Here is a 21,594-nt window from a genome sequence, read left to right as displayed (position 1 = left end):
ATGCTGATCGACATTCGACGCGAATATAATATAGATACGGACGTCCCCAGTCTCAAATTGAATGAATCGTCGTCATGAGATTAAATTAAATTTTTTTATTTTTTTTATAAAGCCAAAAAGTTCTTTGCCGAACCGGGTGAAACTTCACTTAAACCAAAGATTAGGGACTCCTAGAATAAGAGGTACTAAATCCTATGCATTTTTATATCTTGCGGAGAAAGACGTTACGGGAATTGTATAATATGTGAAATTTTTTCAAACTGATAAAAAACTCCGTACGCCAAGTACGCTAAGTCTGTCACTTATTTATTTTTATTTTTTTTTTTAATTTTTTGCCTTGCAAGCTACTTGTCTCGATTATTCAGAACGGTGCCAATGATAATTCAACTTTTCTCGTTCGATGTAAAAAAAAAAAAAAAAAAAAAAAAATGTAGAGAGAATTGAACGGCCGAGAATTTTATAATGCTCACAATTATTTGTATTAATTTATTTATTATTACGTTCGAATACTTTTTATGCACACGCAGATTTACACGAATACATTTATTTGCAATCCACGCCCCCGTTTTATTTTCTGGCCTAGATTATGTTTTACGGTGAAACACTTTCGTGATAAGTGTAACGCTTTGCGTAAAATCAAATAATATATTTTATCTATAATGAAATAAATAAATGCAATACTACGAAATAGATTGGAGCATATACTTTCAAATTGTTTTAACAATTTATATTTCGATTACGTTACTCTAACGAGTCTCCTTACCTTATAAATGGAACATCCTATTTCTTTTCGCTATGTAGAACTAATAGATTTAATTTTTTTCCCTGCTTTTAGAAAAGAAAAAAAAAGAAGGAAGGAATGAATTTATGATCGAGCACGTGGTGGGGGCTGGGAGAAGAATGGCAGTCGTGCAAAGTCGCAGTATTTGTGAAGACCGGTTAACAGTTGTAACGACAACGCTAAATTCTCGCACCGATCGATCCTCGTCCCGACATGATCTCGTTAACAAAGAACGAAATAAACGGGACGGAAGTCGTTGAAGTGACAAACTCACAAGACAATCCGTACGACGTGGAGAAGTGTACCTGTTGGATTCGCACCAATAACTTAAAACAGGTTTAAATTTATTTTAAAAGATCACTTTGCGTATTAATGTAGAATTTGTTTGCGTCGATGTGTTAATCAAGGATTTTCTCAAAAGATTTTGCATCGCGAATCATTTTTTTTTCGCGAGTTTAGTCTGAAAATTTTAAGGTTAAATTATTTGTCGGATGTCTTAGATTTTTTAGAAAGCGTGTAATTTTATATATATTTATTGTAGGGAATGTCTGACGACGAAAAAGTGACAACTCTGAGTACAAGTCTATAGTTGCTTTCCGTTTATATCAGGACTCGTATAATTCTCACTTTTAATATTCTTTTGTGTATTATAGGTATGTTTGCAGTTCCCAGACAACCTGCTACCCGACTCGGTTAAAATTGCGCTACGTTTAGAAAAAAATCTTGGGCAGAAAGTCTATATCTTAGGCGATACAACTTGTGGTAGCTGTTGTGTCGATGAAGTAACGGCGCAACACATTAATGCAGATGGGATAATACACTTCGGACATGCTTGTCTTAGTCCTACCACTCGTTTCCCAGTTTTTCATGTTTTGCCGAGGAAACAATTGAATTTAACAGCATTTTGCGATGAATTTAAACGGGTTTTTTCAGATCACTGCAAGAAGATTTTATTTTTTTACGATGTAGCGTATGCACATGAAATTGGTAAATAAATTATTGTTAGAGATAATAAAAGGAACTGATACTGACAATAGAGATATAATATACATTGTATGATTGCAGAATATGTATATAATACATTGAAACCTGTATATAAACACTTAATTTTGTCGAAATTAAATTGTACTTCAAACGTGGAATATACCGACGCAAACGTGAATCCGGCCTCAGTTATCTCTGGTAGAAGTTATGCCTTAGAAAATGGATATAATGTACAGGATTACGATGGGTTCTTTTTGGGTGAGACAGAAAAGACTTTTACATTATTAGCCATGAGTATACCTGCGAAAAAGTGGTATTGTTTCGCAAACGATAAAGTTAGCGAGTTCGACGCATTGAATACACCTTGGTTGAAACGAAGAAGATATCTGATTGAAAAACTGAAGGATGCTAAAGTTGTGGGAATTGTGGTGGCTACGTTAGGCATTCAAGAATACTTGACGGCTATAAATACCGTGAAAAGAATTCTCAAACAAAAGAACAAAAAATCTTATCTCTTTAGCGTGGGAAAAATAAACCCTGCCAAGCTTGCAAATTTTCCAGAAGTATGTTCAACAGAATGCGATATAATATTGGGCTTAAATTTAATTTTAACTTTGTTATACATTATATCAGTAAATAATATATTTAATTTTTATTGCAGATCGACGCTTTTGTTGTGATAGCTTGCCCAGAAAACGAAGTATTTGACTCAAGAGACTTTTTTAAGCCTATGCTGACAGTGTATGAAGTTGAATTGGCGTTTAACAGCGCCAGAGAATTCTGTCCACAATATTTTATGGACTTTCGACAGATATTACCCGGTGGCACTAATTATATCGACTTTCAGCCGTCAATAAACTTAGACGTGTCTCTCGTTACTAGCAGTGTAAGAAATTGTGAGGATGACGCTTTATGTACAGACCAAATGAATGCTTTGGCAGTTCGTTCTTCAGGTATATTTATAATTTATTTTAATTAAACAATTATATAATAATGCGACAATTGTTTTATTAGGTACTGTTGCCATTGGCAAGGCTGGGGCTCAGTATTTGCAAGAAAGATCTTGGAAAGGGGTCGAACAAAAACTAGGCGAAAATTCTGCACAACCAGCGGAAACTGGTCGCAGTGGGTTAGCATGGGAGTACACGAATGAACCTTTAAAGACAAACAAACAAGTGGAATAAATATAATATTTCTAGATATAAATTATTTTCAAATATTCCTTTTTCATGCGGTTTAAAAGTTTGCAAGAATCTAAACTCTTAAGAATTAACAAAGTATCGGGAACGAAAAATATCAGGTAAGAAATAATATCAATTAAATTTTCAAAAATTGCAATTGCAAAAATCTTAAGGTAATGAATAACGAAAATTAAAATATTTGGTCAGTGCAATTAGTGATTTCGTTAGTAATTAATAGAATTGATAAAATGGTGCGGATAAAAATTTTAAGTGTTTTAACTCTTCAAGTTCAGTTATATTAATTTATTAATTTTTTATTTTATTACAGCAGAGCGTTACAATATTTACAGATCATATTTGGTATATTTGTTGGCGAAAAATTATTATTAATAATTTTGAAAAATGTATATACGATATAAGAAAATTGCATATAAATATTGTTATAAATGATAATCTAGGGAATTTTTTTACATTCGTAAGGACTGACGGGTGAATCAGCTGTAATGATCTTGTAATTCTAGTCCACTAGTCAAACGTCAGAAGTCTTGCGACATTATCGAGCTCCAGTTTCCAGCCAGACATCGGTATCGTGAAAAAAAAAGGGTGAAAAGGCAGAAAGAGCCGCACAACCGTCTTCTGCTATCTGCGAGAAATGCTACACCGTTGAAGGATGACGACGTTTCGAGCACGTGTCGCACCGTTGTGCAAGTGGAGCCTCGTCGTCGGGATTTTGTTATTGTGCGATGTGACGCAGCATACATCGCGTGCCGAAGATGCAACTAACCTAAACGCCAGCGGGACAGTCACTGAAAACAGGACCATTGCGACATTGGTAAATAACACCTCGATTGTTCAGAGTATTACGAAAGTCAGTGTGTCGCCTGAGTTATCTAGCACTGTGCGACCCGTGAACGACACAACTCAAACCATCCGTCATAACGTTAATCTCACCACTACAAAACTTCCGCCTATACCACCTGCAACTTCTCAGCCGAGCACAGCGGAGCCTGATAGTGCCGCGAGCCACCAGACGACCGAGAAGAGCGCCGTAACATCGTCGAGTTCCGTCAATGATAAAAACACGACGGACATCTCGGTGTCGTCGCAAAGCTCAGACGCTGTTAACGCGACCAATGTCACCACAACTACCGTTGCCCCGGTGGAACCGGTCTTACCCGACAAGGGTTCCGCCGAGGAGGAGCACAACAGTTCTATGTCGATATTCTTTGTGCTTTGCGTATTGGCGCTGGGCATATTGTTAATACATTTAATGTTGCAGACCAATTTTCAGTACCTCCCCGAGTCGGTAGTTATCGTCTTTTTGGGCGCCGCAATCGGCATGATTATCAATCTCATGTCGCATCAGAATATAGCAAATTGGAGAAAAGAAGAGGCCTTCTCGCCGACTGCGTTTTTTCTCGTCTTACTACCGCCCATTATTTTTGAATCTGGCTACAATCTGCATAAGGGAAACTTCTTCCAGAACATTGGCAGTATCATGGTATTTGCTATTTTTGGGACAGCTATCTCCGCGTTTGTCATTGGCGCCGGGATATATCTGCTGGGTTTGGCGCAAGTGGCATACAAGCTCAGCTTTGTTGAAAGCTTTGCTTTTGGATCGTTGATTTCCGCGGTAGATCCAGTTGCCACAGTCGCGATTTTTCACGCCCTTGATGTCGACCCGGTTTTGAACATGTTAGTTTTTGGAGAATCAATTCTGAATGACGCCATTTCCATTGTATTGACCACCTCTGTTTTGGAGTCTAACAATGCAGCAACAACTAGTGAAGCTATTATACTTGGTTTGAATCGATTCTGCCTTATGTTCTTCGCATCAGCAGGCATTGGCGTAGTATTTGCTTTAATAAGTGCTCTACTGTTAAAACATGTAGACCTCAGGAAGAATCCATCGTTAGAGTTTGGAATAATGTTAGTATTTACATATGCTCCATATGTTTTAGCAGAAGGTATACAACTGTCAGGTTAGTGTTGAAAATATTTAAATTTATAATTAATAATTAATTTATAATTAATAATTTAAAAATTTCTCAAACAATCCTATCTTTAAAAAGCTATGTTATTTTACATTAATATGTTGTTGCAGGCATTATGGCAATTTTGTTTAACGGAATAGTCATGTCGCATTACACACATTTTAACTTATCGACTGTTACGCAAATTACAATGCAACAGACAATGCGAACTTTAGCCTTCATTGCTGAGACTTGTGTCTTTGCATATTTGGGATTAGCTTTGTTTAGCTTTAGACATAGAGTAAGTATATCATAATATTACGAGTGCAATCTTTAAATCATTTTAATTAAATATTTTTTTTTATTTAATAGTTTGAACCGGCATTAGTTGTTTGGTCCGTGATCTTGTGCCTGATTGGAAGAGCCGCCAATATCTTTCCGTTAGCTTTACTCGTGAATCGTTTCCGCGAGCATCAAATCACGAGGAAAATGATGTTCATTATGTGGTTTAGCGGTCTGCGCGGTGCTATATCATATGCGTTATCGCTCCATTTAGATTTCAGCGATGAAACACGCCACGTTATTATAACAACAACACTTATCATCGTCTTGTTTACGACTTTAATATTTGGTGGATCCACGATGCCGCTGCTGAAATTTTTAAGGGCCGAAAAGAAACAGAAAAGCAACAGCAGGAGAAAGAAGAAAGATAAAGAAGTTACATTGAGCAAAACGAGAGAATGGGTAAGTTAAAAAAATTTTAAACACAAATAATTAATAAATAATAAATAAAACACGAAATTTTTATGAGATACAGATATATGATATTATTTTTCTTTGTAGGGACAAACTATAGATTCCGAACATTTGTCGGAACTTACGGAGGAAGAAATGGAAGTATCCTTCTTGCAATCTCGAATTCGCGGTTTTGCAAGATGGGATTTGAAATTCTTCATTCCGTTCTTCACGAGACGATTCACGCAGCAGGAATTAAAGGACTGCAAGTCGCAGATGACGGATTTAACGAATCAATGGTACCAAGCTATCAGAATTAGTCCAATAGAATCAGACGACGAGGCGACTACGGCATCGACTGCACAACTAAATCTAAACGTCACTGGGACAACTAAGGAGCAAGTCCCGCACAAGAAAGAGAAGAATGGACGTCCTAGACACGGGTCTATATTAAGTATTTAATTTATTTTCTGTGTGTGTGCGTGTGGACGCGTCTTTAAGTGTGCTAAACTACGTGCTTTTAAATTATATTGCCTATAGGTGGGTGTATATACAAGTATTTATTAACATTAGCGTTAAATTTCTATATTAACAAAAATTTTTTTTACAAAAGTGAGTATTTTTTTGTGTTTTATTAAAGCTGTAAACATTTTGCAGCTTACTATTCTAGTGAATTAAAGAAAAGTTTTTATAGTTTTTTCTATTTGAAGTTAGTACAGAATTTCTCTTTGACTTTAAATTCGCTTGCCACTTAATATTAACGTAATATATTTTATTAATGCACTCTATAGATATATATGAATGTCTGAGATGTGGAATGTTATTTCATGTCGTTTTTTAATTATTTTCATGATTTCCAAACGACATGAGAAAAACCAAAGTAAAAAAGTAATGAATTGTTGTCGATTTGCACAACAAATTCTATAATATAAGTTAAATTTTTCTAAGATTAAACTGTTTTTTTTTTTACACTCAATCGCAAATGTAATAAATCACAAAACTAGCACAACTCTTAAATATTTTTTTAGTGATAATTAATAAATTAATTAAAAAGATAAACTTTGAAAAATGAAGAAAACAATTTTTCTTTTAACTGTTACATTTGCGGATGAGCATATATATCATATTTTGTAATTTATTTGTTTTGCCTAATATTTATACGTATCTGTAATATCTTAAGTATCAGTTTTGCTTATATGTATAGTTAACAGCAGTGTATAGTCCAATATGCTTGCTTTATTCAAAGGAGCTTGGCAACGGTGATGGGCAGTAAATTGATTTCAGCTACATCTTAAATTATTAACAGAAATACTATTAATTTGCAGAGAAGATGAGGATTGGTCTGACTAAAATCCAACTTATTCCCGCAAATAGATTTTTCTTCTATGGATTATATTAATCTTTTATTCTAAGTGTTATTTTTTGATCGCGCAATATTTGTTGAACTGATAAAGATTATTAATAGGATCTGGTACTTTCGTTAGTATTAGAAGTTTATACAAATAAGAGATTTTTATTTATGTTACTCTTGTTACGTATATTTATAATTCTAAAACGAAATTATATGAAAGTAAAATGATAACTAGGCAACAATGAAATCTATCGCAATAGTGTACGCAATGATAACGTAATATATTATCATTTAGTATTATTTTAATTGTGTGATTTTAATTTAAACAAACAAAAAATGTGAGAAATTAAAATTAAAAGGATCTGTTTTATAGTTATTAATTGTTCGCGTTGATATTGTCGCAAAAAAAAAAATTATTATTTCGTGTTGATAATTGCGAACACGTGTTCTTTATCATATCATTCGTTGGAGGGACCGCGTTATCTTACTTTCTTAAGGCCGAGTGTTAACCCAGAGTATAAGTTCATAGCTAGAAATCAGTTGGTCAGATAAGCGAGTACGTTCTACTATAGAGAGGCTTCAGTGAATTGGAAATGACATTTGACAGACAATATATGTTTATCCATATAACTGGCGGTGTACAGAATGGAACGTTAGTATCGACGGAATTGTAAGACAGATTATGTTCAAGTATTCTCTTCGTTCAATGTCTGAAATAGGCTTACTTCGAAAAAATGTGAACATATTGTACATTACACTTTGTACGATCTTAGTCACGTCCAGGGACAATAAAAGTGATATAATTTGTGATATGCATATATAAATAATAAACTCTCGCAGAAATAATTCTCAAGTCGCTGATTTCTTCTGCGCTGAACGACGGACGGCAAGTGGAAAAAGAACCAATCATTATATTTATTTTGTTGCGAATTTATTTCTCATATTATATGTCGATCTCTCAGGTGGGGGTGAGGGGGGTACATGGCTGTCTGGTTTTTCATTTTGCGGCAGGGCACATAACGGAGGCAGCGTCTAAACATCAAATCCATTTATTCGTTCGATTCGTTACGGCTATTTTATTATGTTCTAGAATTCTTAACGCTTTGCACGGTCGTTACATCAAGTGACTGGAGCACGAGACATCAGTACACAACAGATTAGCGATAATTATACTCGGTGCCTTCTCCTTTTTCCTTTTCACAAGCATTAATCAGCTAAGGATATCCGAAAGAAAGAAAGAGTACACGACTTGAATAATTTGATTGTACGATACGCTCGGACGACCGTGACTTTAATACATCTTCGAACATTTATCAGTGCGGAAGGAAGAGTTTCAGTCAGAAAGGATTTATAAATATTTGCTACGCAGTATCGTAAAAAATTCGACGCAAAACGGGAAAGAGATGGCTCTGCAAATAAGTCGGAAGCGAGGTAAGAGGTAAGAATCCTTTTTTTTTTTTCTTCATTTATCTTTGTCAGTTTTGAAAATAGAATGAACGTAATTTCGTAATTAAATGCCGGATGGACGGCGATCTGCTTTAAATATGTATACGCAATTTTGAAAGTCGCTTATTATTTGCAGAATCCAATAACGCGTCTCGAGTGACACCCCCGTTCCGTCATATCTCGCAGATGTATTCGACGCAATCAGGCGGACTAATTAGTCAATCAAGCGTATCATCTCCGGTCCTCTCGCGAGAGGATTCGATCGCCCGGCCGATACAAAGGACATATTTTTATCGCGCTAATCTGGGATATTGTCTAAGAGACGACCATACGACGACCACGACGACGACGATGGCGACGACGACGACGACGATAATGATGATAGTAATACCGCCGTCTTTGTTTTTTCTGTCCCGATGCTCCAGTCGTTTTTTTTTTTTTTTCTTGCGGCGCATCGTTCGGGTTCAGTTCGCTGTAGCTTGCATGTCCCGTTTGTCGATGAACTTCTAAAAATGATCATCACGTGTCGCGTACGCCTACACGCGCCTTTATCGAGTAGTTTTTTTACACTCTTATTAAAACGTCCATCGCGCGGCAGGACCTCGTGAGTCTGCCGGTGAGCGCAAATTGGCTAAGCATGCAGAGTTAAATGGCTCTCTATAATGCTACGAGACCAGTATGACTATGTACCAATCAGTGAGACAATATTAATATTATCGTACGCCAGTTTCGCGTCTCCCTGCCTTTCCTTCGCATGCGCGCGTCCTAATATCGCCTCAATCGTTCTGATATATAATCTGTACATTTTAACGTCGGTGACCCGTTCGTGAGGGTTGTTAGCCCCTCCGCGGTTCAACCAAATGGATCGTCTAACGCGCTCATCTAAAAATGTGCAAAACCCCACACGCCGGGTTTTATACCCGCAAATATTTACAGTATTTCAAGCGCGTTGGGCGCCTATGTATAATAAAACTTGGTGTTTGACAGCAAAGCTTCCTTCGTCCTCGCTGTCGAACGATTTCTCGTTCGCTCTCCTCGATAATTTAAATTTCTTTTTTTTATTTTTTTAAGGTGTAAAAGAGAAGACCGTGCGAAAAGAAATCTCTTCGACAAGGCGCACAAGTCTAACTTATCGTTGACGTTTATATTCGCTTCCCGATCAAGGCCACGTTCCTCGCATTCGCACTTTAATGTCGGTGATACCATTGTACTCGTTCTCTGAAAATTGAACAAGATTGCGGATGTTTCCGCAACGATCATTATAACGCTTCGATTATAAATCAAGACCGACGGGTCGTGCAATGTGATTGCACTGTACAGTTTAACGTTATACAACTTATTGCGTATTATCAATCGATTTTGAGAGGGCAATCGGTATCATATATCACAGCTCGGTCTGCACGAGAAAAGGAATGTCGAGAGCTTATCTGAGATGCGCACATGCGTAAGATTATACATTTTCGTGAGCCATCGTGCAGAGATTATCGCTGACCGAGCTGCGATGTAACATCAGTCGCTCCAATCCCAAGATATTATAATTCACAAATATCGGCGCATTGTGTTAGATTAACGTTTGAAAGTTTTCGATTAGTATATTTGATTGCAACAAATCTGCCTCGTTCAGAACAAGTTTTAGAATCTACCGATTGGAACATCAGTCCCTGGTGTGCGAATTTCAATATTGGGTCCCTGTATATATACACCATTTTCTCCCCTTTTCGCCCGACTGATCCTCGATCATACATACCCGCGAATCTCCTTACATTTATATACATTGTGCGCGAGAGATCTCTGTTGCGAAGGGGAGGAAAAAAAATTAATAAGGGACGGTGGCGCTTTGCGCGACTGCTCGTCTCTCATTTTTCTTCTCTCCCTTTCTTTGCTATCTACCTCACACAAATAAAATTATTCTGCTTGGAAGTCAGAAACGGGGCGACAAGGATATCGTACATCAAGAGCTCTATACACAGTTCGCTATTATTGTTTGTTAATTTCCTTCTAACTATATCCTAACGCCAAGCAGCGAGTCACATCTATGCAAGTTATCGTTTCAATATATCTATATGTTTATGTGTATATATATGTATATATATATGCATGTATGTATATACATATATATATATTCACATTATGTATAGAATACTAGAGATATTAATATATATATATATATGTATGGTACATATGATATATTAATACAAGATGTAACATTATCATCTATAGTCACAGTGAACGACTGTCAGATGTGACGACTCGTAAAGCCGCAAACGCTGCCGGCAAAACGATATTTGAGCTTTGACTGATCTAATGACGAATTGTGAATTTTCAGAATTGACGGAATACTAACGAAAATATTTAATCGAGCCGTGATCGCTGCCTTGGTAATAATAGATTTAACTAGCCATATTTTGTAGAACGGTATTGAATATCATTAGCTAAAATTTAGCTATATACTGTATACATTTGCCGCCATTGGAAACCGCACGAGATTCGCAAAAGAGTTTCTGCAGGGAAGAAACGCGATAATAAGTAACGTATTGCAACCTAAAAATCATTTTCGTTGCAAAAATAAAACAGCACAAACGCATTCTTCCAATATTGCAGCGCGGGTAGAAGAGGCACTTTCATCTCGCGCATTGTATATCACCTGCTTTTTTTTTTTTTTTTCTTTTCTTATTTATACTATAAATTTTATAATAACACGTACGTTTTAATTTTCTTTTTCAGTTTTTTATCCGTGAGATATGATTTATTTATTAAATTAAATGCTATATAAATTATAAATAACGAAAATATAAATGGAAATCAGCAAACATATCCCATAAAAATGCATGTCAATTTTTAATAAATTAAAATCTGCGTCTCATACATCTTTTTGTGTTGAAGTATTTAGGTAATTAAATAAAAATATTGCTAATTAAAAAATTAATCAAAAATAAAATTAACGCATGATGTGTTAAAAAAAAAAAGATTATAAAACGTGTTTTTACGAGAGTATTTTCCTCTTTTACCCGGGAAGATATAATCGCAGTAAGTGACAAGGCATTTGTACATTATGATGAAATATATAATTCCACGTACGCACGTATCTCCACACACAGTTCCATCGAGACATTTTTCTAAGTGACTTCAAGCAACATTGGCAGGCAAAGCGAAACAGAGCAGTCTGCAGGAATTACATTCGTGTATAAGTATGCACGACGTAGATGATCTGGTAGAACGCACTGTTCCGCTTTTTCATTTATAAAATAGAAGACAATTATAATCATCAGAGAGCTCGGTAATCAGTCAGCGTTCACGAAATAAAAAAGTTGGCGTCAACACGAAACTCAATGTTACTCTTGTTACATACAACTGCTCTCTTTATGCTTGCCAAGACCTTACTCGTAATATAGATATTCTTTCTTTTCATAATTGTACATTATGTATACAGGCATTCGCATTAGCGACGTAAACGAGTTTATAATAAACAGAAATGTTTATTACATTATCAGTATTATAAGCCGCAATAAAATAAGACAAAGTGCATAATACGCCATGCATAAATCGTACATTAGATATGTTATTTCTGTATCCTGTACAATTATTCTTACGAAACTATATATATCACCATTAACACAATTTAATTCTCAGTAGTAACGAAAGAAAAATACACTCAGATTTTCTGTTCTAACTGCACGAAAACTGAAATCCTTAAATATATTTATGCACATTGTCTTATCAATCGGCGCTCACGTAAATTACAAATCCCAAGAATCGAGTGACCGACTCTTATTTATCTACAATGTACAGATCCTTCTTTGTCAATTTACATTTATTTGAATGCGACCCTTCGTTACGTGCGTGTCTGTTCATGAGTATTTCTAACCGACCTACGTATATTGAGGTAGAAGTAAAATATTAATTAAGTAGCCATTTCTGTCCCGTTGTGACTTCACGACAAGTTTGTTGGCAAGAATTTACAGCGACCGGTGTGTGCGACGTATAAAAGTACACACGGATAACTAAGTCAAGGCAATGAGTCCTAATTTTAAACCAAACGCGATACCGAGCCCGCCAGTACCTTCACAGCACATTACGAGCAGATCCCACGACTCTTGGAATATCCGTAATAGATCAAATAAATGACCAGTACGAAGAATGCAACACAAATATGCGTAAAATAACGTATATAAAGTATAATGAAAAATTTCTTTTTAATTTAAGTTCTGTCATTACTAATTAAAATTATGATTTAACAAATGTACAAGTACAAATGGTCAGACGATATTGTTGAGAGTGTTTTACGTTAGGAAGCACGCACGCGGTCATTTTTCTTTTCTGTGGAAATCAGCGGAATGTTGCAAGATCTTCTTCTTTAACATAACTTCTGGATATTATGACACTTCGCTCGCTGCATTCGTAAGACAACTTTCTTTGAGGCGACTTCCGCAATATTGTCAAATCACCAATAGTAAAGGGTATATAACAATCTTTTTGAAACGTTTTCAGTTTCGTAACATTTCCCACGCGGAGACACGCTCGTAGCGTACGTATGATTAATATAACAACGTATGTTACAATTTATTTCCGTAATTCGTATTATATCAAATAGTTTTTTAGTGTATATGTGTGTGTGATGTGTGTATGTGTGTATACACGCGTTCTTGGAACTATGCACTTGCTGTTCATACGCAATTTGGGTCGTTGAATTATGATTTTCAGTACGGAAATAACACCTGACGTTTACAAGTGTTTTCGGCTTCCTATCACACTCTCGATTTACGATAGCGATAACTGGGCGGTAGGACCGGGGTGAAAGTTGAAGGGGTATTACAGATAAAACAATTAAAAAACGCGATCACTTTTTGATTTGCAGCCACGGATGTTTCAGGCACTGGGCTGCAGTAGCTCGCATGCTCGGATTGAACTCGAGCATCGGTATTAGGAACTCTGCGAACTCGCGTGCTTCGCTCGGTGTCCACTCGTATTTTTCTGTCAACACTTCATACAGGCCCCATGGTTTCAATCCAGTAATGTGCTTTAACTCGCCCTTTCTGGTGAAATATATTCTCGAATTCTTCCCCGAAAGGGCAATACGTCTCGGTATTTCTCCCAACAATTCGATAATATGGGCCAAATGGTCTTCATCTCTGATACGTAAAAAAAAAAAAAGCAAATAAATTCAGTCTTAAAATAGCGTCAAATAATTTTTGCAAGATTTTATAATGTTAAAATATAATTATTGTTGAATCTCGTTAAATTGTTACCTGCAGTAATCTTTGCCATTATGCGGTTCGAAAAGATAATCGCCAGTTGCCAATTCAAACGCCATGCAAGCGGTAGACCATATATCGGCAGAGGTATCATATCCGGAACCTAAGAGAACTTCGAGTGACCTGTATTGACGAGTTTGAATATCGTCCGTAAATTTCTTATGAACCCAACACGCATTGCCGAGATCTGCAATTTTAACTTCTATTTCGCAATCCATAATGGCAGGATCCAAAGGAGACATCGACGCTCGTTTTAATTGTTTACTTTCCGGTGGATTTAATGATCTACGACCTGCAAATAAAATTTTAGTAAAAAACGAAAGCTCGAAATATTGTTGTTCGATAATCGCATTTACCTTCGCTACATTCGTCAGTATCGTCGGGATCAGGCGGTAACACATTTTCGTCGCAACTTTTCTCTACGTCGCACAGATTTACATTATCCATTTTTTCCGATTGCTCGGTTGATGAATTTTGTATTTTATCACCACCTGCTAAACCGTCTACTCCGTTCATGTGTAAAGAAGGCGCGGATGGTTCCGATATATCCGGAGAACCTTTACTCTCCGTATTGTCCTCTATGCTCTCCGTATTAAGATCTTGATCTAAGCTGTTCGTTTCAACCTCTCCATTTTCTCTCGTGCTGTTCGCAAGTTTACTTTGTTCTTCCAACTCCTCGATTTGCTCCATCTGCTTCTTCAAGAGCTCATTCTGACGTTTTGCTTTCTTTTTTAGTTTCTTCTTTTTGTTTTTGGACATTTTGGAGTTTGGCGTAGGTTCTTGGAACTCCTTCGGCGCGGTAGAAATTAGAGACACTGGTAACTTTGCTCCCATAGAATGCAACTCTGTCGCTTCGCAAGCTAATTTTCGTATATAAGTTTCATCGACGCATACAAGAACATTCTCAGGTTTAATGTCTGTATGAATAATTTTACCTGAAAAAGAATTTAACAACGTTGTGAACAGTGGTAAACTTATTAAAGTAATTCTAACGGTATTTTAATTTTTTATTTAAAATATTTCTGTTAAATTATCCGTTGCGTAAAGCTGACTACATATATAAATTTGAATGACCATCAGTGACCAAACATTCGTCTTACATTTATTGTGAAGATAGTCGAGACCTTCGAGGACTTGTCTGATGACGCGCTTAACGTTATTTCTTGGAATTCCTCTGTAGTTCGACTTGATAATCAATTTAAGAAGATTATGTCCAAGCACTTCAAATACCATGCAAACATGCAGGCCGTTAATGCCGCTGATCTTGAAGTCATTGAGCAACTGGACGGTCTTATTGCGCTTAGGATCGGTGGGATCCGTATCGCGTACGTCTTTTAATAATTTAATTTCATCCAATGCAGTCTCAGTGAAATGGGATGCGGATTTCACTATTTTAAGCGCCACAAAACGTTTATCCTGCAGCATAGTTTCAGAACGTCTTGTGTTTATGTACCGTGATGAAAGAAAGATCGATTGTCATTTTGTAGATATCGTACCTGCAGGTCCCAGCAAAGCCACACTGTGGAAAAGTGGCCCCAGCCGAGCTTACGAGTGACGTGATAGCGATTTAAAAAGAGATCCCCTATCTTCACGGGATGGTACCCGCCTTTACAGTAGTCACTGCTGTCCTCCTGCTCTTCGTCCTCGGTACTGAACGCATCATCGTCCTCTATCGTTTCATTGCTGGAACTATGACATGGTACCAATCTACGACAGATTCATTGATTGTGAATGACAAGTTACAGCTAGAATGACACTCGCAACAACTGATTCTTCCTTGCAAATTTAAATAAGTGCAAGAGACATCGAGCAAAAACACGGATTGCCTGCGATCAGCAGCTAAATTTCACGTCGGCTGTTTTTACCACAAGCCATACGATGGTGAATAATTGATTACCGAGCGATAACGCGTAGTGACCGAAAATAAGTAATAAAATATGAAATTTTTGAGCAGGATTTATCCGGGACTTTTTATGGATATTTAACATGAGAAAGCTTGAAATAAAACGCGATGGATTCCTTGACAACAAACTGTCACGAGTAATTGCGGGCGCGTGGACCTAAGATGAAGAACGTGTAACGCAGATGTGGGTGATGATACAACGAGTCTGGACGATGAGAGGGTTCTCGTGTCGCCGGCTGTTCGCCGTCGAGGGGGTTACCTGGTCCCATTATCGCTGTTGTAGGCGCGCTGGGGAGGTCCGTCCGAGGCATACTCGTAACTGGAAGTGGTAGTGGTGTTGGAGGTGTTGGTGGTGGTGGTGGCGGTGGTCGTGGTCGCGGTAGCCGAGGTGGTCGCCACCTGGCTGGCGCGCGAACCCTTGGAGCTCTGGGCGTCTTGCTCGCCCTGGGAACTAGCCTTGCCCTTGCGCTTGCTAGGCTTGTGCCGCTTCTTCTTCGCCTGGATCGCGAGCACCCGCCTGTTGACGTCCGTCTTGGCGCTCATCCCGCCGACCGACTGGAGGGCCGCGCCGAGCTCGAGCACTGCTGTCGCCTCCGTCGTCGTCGTCCTCGCCGCCGCCGCTATCCCTCGTCCAACGTTCTCTCCGCACAAAACCCACACTTCCGCCTGTTCCGGGCCGCTCCTTCGTGTTTTCGCTGCTCGTTCTGTTACTGTTACCGTCGCCGCCGTTGACTCGCCCTCGCCGCGACGATATATCGCGGGCTCCAATATTCGGCACGGTTCAGCTCGCCTCCGTTTGTCTCTCTTCTCCTCGCGCTCTTCGCCACCCGTCCGGTCACGCAGCTTCGCGCGCGGTCTCGTTCGCCCGCGGCCTTCTCTCTTCTCCTCTCCGTCTGCCTAGCACTCGTTTCTGAAATGATTATCTACCTCATCTCTCGCTCAGCCGTTGTTTGAGTATGGCCGTCGCCGCTTCTGCCGAACGCACGCACGACCGAGAAGCTCCGTTTTCTGCGTTTGCACGCGCGTCACCGTCGTGTCGCACGCCTACCTACCCGCCGAGCAGGTGTCGCCGTGCTTCGTTCGCTGGCAGGTCGTCGACGCCGCGCACCGTCGCCGTAGTTCCCGTCGACGACGCCGTCGTCTGTCGCCGCTGCCGTCGCTCGTGGTCGCTCGGCTTCTCTCGTGCGCGCGCCAACGCGTTCTCTCTACCTGTGCAACCCTCTCACCTGCGAAGTATCGCGGCGACTTCCCTTCCGCTCTTCGTCCCGTGTGCCGGTGGATGTTCCCTTATCTTCCTACGCTCTCCAGGTGATACGACTTACTCATAGTAACCCCCGATTTACTTGAACGGCCACTTTTCGCCACGCTTTGACCTCATGATTTATAGATTTCATTCATTAGACCCCCCGCGTCCCTTGCGGCCCATCATCGCTTACGCGGGGACGACGGCAGTCCTTTCCGCTCCGGTTTTCGGCGCGATGACGTCGCTGCCACGGCGATTGCGCGATTGCTGTCTCGGGTGGTCGCGTGGCGCATCGCCCGTAAGACGATTTATTATTTAAATTTAATTCTATCTTTTCTGTTTGTCGGATCAGCGCGATCGATTCGATATCGTGCGCAATCAACTAATCGCTGATCGAACGTATTATAACGATGTACGAAGCAATTTTTTTTGTAACGTCTTGCTAAAGAAGTGGTCAGTGAAAGATAACGATTAGATTTTATAAGTTTTGTAAACAGCTGGCATGTATAATACTCGAAGATCGCAGAGGCAGCGATCTTCGAAAATTTAGTGCAACGAAAACTGAACGTAAGCACCATCTGTGGACGTTCGCTGCAAAGCGTTTGCTGTGGAGTCGCATGTACCGACAACCAACGCGAAACCAACCGAAATTTCGAGGCCACCGGAGCGGCTTATCGCCCGTTATCGTCTTAATAAATATTCCACGCGTTGTCAGCCGGTGTATTTATGCTTGCGAGAATTAACGAATGATATTCATTTTGAGGACACAATACGGTAAGTGCACAGAATTCTAAAATATCTTACTGACCACGTTTGAACAAAATGACTTCGTCAATTGTTTTCCATGTGACGAAGTTTATCCAGGCTCATTATTTTAATTATGTGTATTGCAAGCGCGCAAGCAAGTCACTGTACGCTGTTTCTAAAAACGAAAAAGATTAACGGGGAAAATAATTAGAACAAACATTACATGCTAATTGGTTCCAACGTATCTAAAGCTGCCCTGTTTTTTTTGCTATGTTTATAACAGACGGTTGAAAAGCGCTAAAAACACATTATATATTTAAAATTTTAGCTGACACACTTACAAATTTAAAAAATTAATTTTTTCCATTGACTTTAATAGACGCTCGTCGTTTGGTTTAACAAGTAACTTGAATGATACTGTTGCAGGTAGCAATGGGTACGTTGGAACTAAAGCAAAGCCTAACTGGGCATAGAGGCAGAGTGTGGAATGTCTGTTGGCATCCCAAGGGTGCAAATTTAGCGTCTTGTGGTGAGGACAAGACGATTATAATATGGGGATTGGAGGGACCCAAGTGGGTTACAAAAATGATCCTTACTGAAGGACACTCCAGAACTATTCGAGAACTTGCCTGGTCCCCTTGTGGCAATTACATTGCATCAGCAAGCTTTGATGCCACTACTGCAGTATGGGATAAAAAATCAGGACAATTTGAATGTAATGCAACATTAGAAGGACATGAAAACGAAGTAAAAAGTGTTAGCTGGTCTATCTCTGGTCAGTTACTTGCCACATGCAGTCGAGATAAATCAGTATGGGTGTGGGAAGTGAATGATGATGAATATGAATGTGCTGCTGTTATTAATGCTCATACCCAAGATGTAAAAAAGGTATGTTGCAAGCTTGATTATTAAGAACACTACCTTGTTTTGACCGTATACATATAAATAAAATATTTTTTTAGGTGAGATGGCATCCAAATGAAGAGATCTTGGCTTCCGCCAGTTATGACAACACAGTTAAAATATTTAAGGAAGATGCAGCTGATAGTGACTGGACTTGTGTTGCTACTTTGTCATCTCATACTTCTACAGTGTGGAGTCTGTCATGGGATAAAACTGGTAATAGAATAGCAACCTGTAGTGACGATAAAACGGTGAAGATATGGAGAGAATATAAACCTGGGAACGATATGGGCATCGCTACACCAAGCAACGAATCTGTCTGGAAATGTATTTGCACATTATCAGGATACCACACAAGAACTATTTACGATATCGACTGGTGTAAGACCACAGGTTTGCTGATAACTGCGTGCGGCGACGATATCATTAGAATATTTAAAGAGGACAACGACTGCGATCCGCATCAACCAAGTTTTACAATGGTCTGCTCCATAGATAATGCACACGCTCAAGATGTCAATTGTGTTCAATGGAATCCCACAATTCCCGGTCAACTCGCGTCTGCAAGTGATGATAGTACAATTAAGATATGGTTTTATAACGAATAAAATGTACAAAATATATGATTTTGTCTTATTTTATTTCGATCTTTTTGTTGGAAATGAAATTATAAATAATAAACGCTCGTTATTTAATTAAGAGTTGTTACCCCCTGCTGTAAAAAATAAATATGGTTTATTTTTATATTTTTCCCTAATTTTTAATCTATTTTCAATGTTTGATTTTGCAAAGAACAGATTTTACTTTATTTTATTTTTATTTCAGGCTGCACATAAATGCTGAAGCGCTTGTGCAACGTGGGATTACCTTGCAAAAATTTTTATTTTCGATACAAATATATAGAATATTGTAAAACAATTCGCACGATGAGCCGCACTGCAGAAAATAAAGCTGGAGTACCCTTGAAGGACGTCGTGAGTGCAATGAATAAATTTGCAGACACATCACTCGCAGCCTCCTGGGACAATGTTGGACTACTGATTGAACCTTCAGAACCAAAAATTGTGTCGCATATTTTGTTGACAAATGATTTAACCGAAGATGTTATGGATGAAGCCCTTAAATTAAAAACTGATTTAATCATCACGTATCATCCACTAATATTTGCTCCATTGAAATCAATTACTGCTGCATCTTGGAAGGTACCGAAATATCTTTTAATACGATCGTCTTCGAAATATTATTGCAATCTAATTGTTTTTTACATTTTTCTTTTGTACGCACAATAGGAACGTATAATAGCGAGATGTCTGGAAAATAAAATCGCTGTCTTCTCTCCGCATAGCAGTTTTGATTCTGTGAAAGGCGGTGTAAATGATTGGCTAGCAGAAACTTTTGGTAAGAAGAAAATTCGTTATTATATTTCTGTTTCTGATTATGCTATCTTATCATACATGAAAATTATATTTTAAGAACTCGGAAGCAGTAAGCCAATTCAGCCAAATGAAAGTAACGCGACTTATGGATTAGGGAGATTGTGCACTTTGAAGAACCGTATATCTATCGACGAAGCAGTAAATTTAGTAAAACAGCGAACTAATCTAAAGCACGTAAGATTGGCACGTGCGCGTGGTACAGGTGAGATCTTGGGGACTAATAATTTGATGGTGAAAACGATTGGCTCGATAATAAATATTTAATCGTCATTTTGCATTGCTATTATTATATTTTAGATGGTTATATTAACACCGTTGCGTTATGTGCCGGATCGGGAGCATCGATATTGAAAGGAATATCTGCAGACTTGTATCTCACGGGAGAAATGTTGCATCACGATGTATTGGACGCTGCGCATCAAGGGACTCATGTCATATTAACAAATCATTCTGATTCAGAACGTGGCTTCTTAAAGGTATTCGCTTTGATATTAAAGCGCAATCTGCAGAAACCTGTCGAAGTGTGCGTCTCTGAATGTGACAGAGATCCACTGCAAACCGCGTAAGAGCTGTTGTAAAATACAATATTTACCGTACCTCTTATTACATCAATCCCACTTGATTCAATAGCAATCGAGCATTTTATTGTGCGGAAGAAAGTAAATTTAATTTTGGAGAGAAAATTCTTTTTCTTTTTATTTAGCACTAGACATTACAGAGCGCACGCTTCACGTGGGTTATTTACTTTTGCTTTTGGGAAAAGGTATATTATATGAAGAAAAATAATAGCAAATTTTCTCTCGAACTTGTCTACGAGTTTATAAATTCGGGATAACATGTAGGGCGATAATAATTTAAATAATAAACAAGTGATATGATTTGATCATAATTGATTTATTTGCACGACAATAACAAATAGCTATTATCTAATAGACTCACCAAATCGGGAAATGGTCAAGAGTCTCAAATCGCTCATACAAATAATTTCGCGACCAAATGCACGACATACATGTCCTAATTTGTAGAGCGACAATGATATAGAAGCATGAATTCTGAGATGTTGTAAATCCGGAACTGTCCGTTTAGTTTGTTGAATATATTTTCTATAACGCAATTAAAAGTAACATAGTCAATTGTGAACGAAACCGTTACGATAAACTGGGACTTTCTTTAATAATTACAATTTCGGTCGTTATATATACCAAACTGTAATCTTTTTTTTTTTTCATAATTATCGCCGTCATGTTAGAATCCTACGACAGTCATTCGAAACATTATCGATCAAGTAATTATGAAATAAGTCGCACATTTGTTATGAATCTGTTAAATTAATTATTAATTAAATCAATTAATAATTAATTCAACAGTTAAATAAGTAATGAAAGTATAATAATAATAATATGTATAGAATATCCATTTGTAGAATAACATTCGATGGTTACCGAAGCGTATTTTTCGCAGTTTCGTTTGAGCGCGTCAAACTTATCGGAATATCTTCCTCGCATTGAAGATGATCGTTAAGGAACAGCTTTCTCGCAAAAACTTATATATCGCTTGTACGGGTGATTTTATTCGAGAATGATTCCAATCATACCTCAGCGTGACACGCTCACTCACACATCATTGAATATTTCCATTTTAATGGCTTTACAGAGTATC

The 21,594-nt window shown here is 38.1% G+C and overlaps 4 protein-coding genes across 7 annotated transcripts; 3 read left to right on the top strand and 1 right to left on the bottom strand.

Annotated features, from left to right (window-relative positions):
• The first annotated feature begins 863 nt into the window (after positions 1–863).
• Positions 864–3,399, top strand: Dph2 (Diphthamide biosynthesis 2). The gene is made up of 5 exons (XM_070657651.1): positions 864–1,117; positions 1,435–1,768; positions 1,847–2,328; positions 2,427–2,718; positions 2,780–3,399. Exons 1-5 carry the CDS (start codon positions 995–997, stop codon positions 2,947–2,949), a joined length of 1,401 nt encoding a protein of 466 aa, XP_070513752.1. The 5' UTR covers positions 864–994; the 3' UTR covers positions 2,950–3,399.
• Positions 3,400–3,614: 215 nt separating this feature from the next.
• Nhe1 (Na[+]/H[+] hydrogen exchanger 1) lies at positions 3,615–8,507 on the top strand. Its single transcript, XM_070657615.1, has 5 exons — positions 3,615–4,928; positions 5,051–5,220; positions 5,292–5,663; positions 5,763–6,097; positions 6,980–8,507. Exons 1-5 carry the CDS (start codon positions 3,617–3,619, stop codon positions 7,002–7,004), a joined length of 2,214 nt encoding a protein of 737 aa, XP_070513716.1. The 5' UTR covers positions 3,615–3,616; the 3' UTR covers positions 7,005–8,507.
• Positions 8,508–11,162: 2,655 nt separating this feature from the next.
• On the bottom strand, positions 11,163–16,643 carry Srpk (SR splicing factor protein kinase). Of its 2 annotated transcripts, none has more exons than XM_070657622.1 (6): positions 15,866–16,643; positions 15,200–15,410; positions 14,804–15,119; positions 14,060–14,638; positions 13,698–13,995; positions 11,163–13,580 (listed from the first exon to the last, which is right to left on the bottom strand). In XM_070657622.1, exons 1-6 carry the CDS (start codon positions 16,147–16,149, stop codon positions 13,289–13,291), a joined length of 1,980 nt encoding a protein of 659 aa, XP_070513723.1. In that variant the 5' UTR covers positions 16,150–16,643; the 3' UTR covers positions 11,163–13,288. The 2 variants fall into 2 exon arrangements, with proteins under 2 accessions (XP_070513723.1, XP_070513724.1); XM_070657623.1 differs by having other exon boundaries at positions 15,200–15,392.
• Positions 16,644–16,764: 121 nt separating this feature from the next.
• Positions 16,765–20,818, top strand: Ciao1 (cytosolic iron-sulfur assembly component 1). 3 transcript variants are annotated; one of them, XM_070657675.1, is made up of 5 exons: positions 16,765–16,914; positions 19,325–19,701; positions 19,789–19,897; positions 19,973–20,137; positions 20,233–20,818. In XM_070657675.1, exons 2-5 carry the CDS (start codon positions 19,336–19,338, stop codon positions 20,499–20,501), a joined length of 909 nt encoding a protein of 302 aa, XP_070513776.1. In that variant the 5' UTR covers positions 16,765–16,914; positions 19,325–19,335; the 3' UTR covers positions 20,502–20,818. The 3 variants fall into 3 exon arrangements, with proteins under 3 accessions (XP_070513776.1, XP_070513774.1, XP_070513775.1); XM_070657674.1 differs by lacking the exon at positions 16,765–16,914 and adding an exon at positions 17,375–17,623; XM_070657673.1 differs by lacking the exons at positions 16,765–16,914; positions 19,325–19,701; positions 19,789–19,897; positions 19,973–20,137; positions 20,233–20,818 and adding exons at positions 17,342–17,623; positions 18,023–18,484; positions 18,559–19,243.
• Positions 20,819–21,594: the final 776 nt, after the last annotated feature.

Source organism: Cardiocondyla obscurior, linkage group LG06 (assembly GCF_019399895.1).
Source record: "Cardiocondyla obscurior isolate alpha-2009 linkage group LG06, Cobs3.1, whole genome shotgun sequence".
Classification (NCBI taxonomy): Eukaryota; Metazoa; Arthropoda; class Insecta; order Hymenoptera; family Formicidae; genus Cardiocondyla; species Cardiocondyla obscurior.
The sequence above is the reverse complement of the archived record's forward strand: the minus strand, read 5'-3'. Positions and strand labels throughout refer to the sequence as shown.

What these genes read in the sequence shown, in the direction of transcription:
- Dph2 (XM_070657651.1), top strand. Translation starts at nt 995, where the DNA reads ATGATCTCGTTAACAAAGAACGAAATAAACGGGACGGAAGTCGTTGAA. An exon ending in GCACCAATAACTTAAAACAG is followed by an intron (nt 1,118 to 1,434) that starts GTTTAAATTTAT and finishes TGTGTATTATAG; the next exon opens with GTATGTTTGCAGTTCCCAGA. An exon ending in TTTGGCAGTTCGTTCTTCAG is followed by an intron (nt 2,719 to 2,779) that starts GTATATTTATAA and finishes TTGTTTTATTAG; the next exon opens with GTACTGTTGCCATTGGCAAG.
- Ciao1 (XM_070657673.1), top strand. Translation starts at nt 18,029, where the DNA reads ATGGGTACGTTGGAACTAAAGCAAAGCCTAACTGGGCATAGAGGCAGA. An exon ending in ATACCCAAGATGTAAAAAAG is followed by an intron (nt 18,485 to 18,558) that starts GTATGTTGCAAG and finishes ATATTTTTTTAG; the next exon opens with GTGAGATGGCATCCAAATGA.
- Nhe1 (XM_070657615.1), top strand. Translation starts at nt 3,617, where the DNA reads ATGACGACGTTTCGAGCACGTGTCGCACCGTTGTGCAAGTGGAGCCTC. An exon ending in TGTTTAGCTTTAGACATAGA is followed by an intron (nt 5,221 to 5,291) that starts GTAAGTATATCA and finishes TTTATTTAATAG; the next exon opens with TTTGAACCGGCATTAGTTGT. An exon ending in TGAGCAAAACGAGAGAATGG is followed by an intron (nt 5,664 to 5,762) that starts GTAAGTTAAAAA and finishes TTTTCTTTGTAG; the next exon opens with GGACAAACTATAGATTCCGA.
- Srpk (XM_070657622.1), bottom strand. Translation starts at nt 16,149, where the DNA reads ATGAGCGCCAAGACGGACGTCAACAGGCGGGTGCTCGCGATCCAGGCG. An exon ending in GGCTTTGCTGGGACCTGCAG is followed by an intron (nt 15,120 to 15,199) that starts GTACGATATCTA and finishes ACTATGCTGCAG; the next exon opens with GATAAACGTTTTGTGGCGCT. An exon ending in TACTGACGAATGTAGCGAAG is followed by an intron (nt 13,996 to 14,059) that starts GTAAATGCGATT and finishes TTTTATTTGCAG; the next exon opens with GTCGTAGATCATTAAATCCA.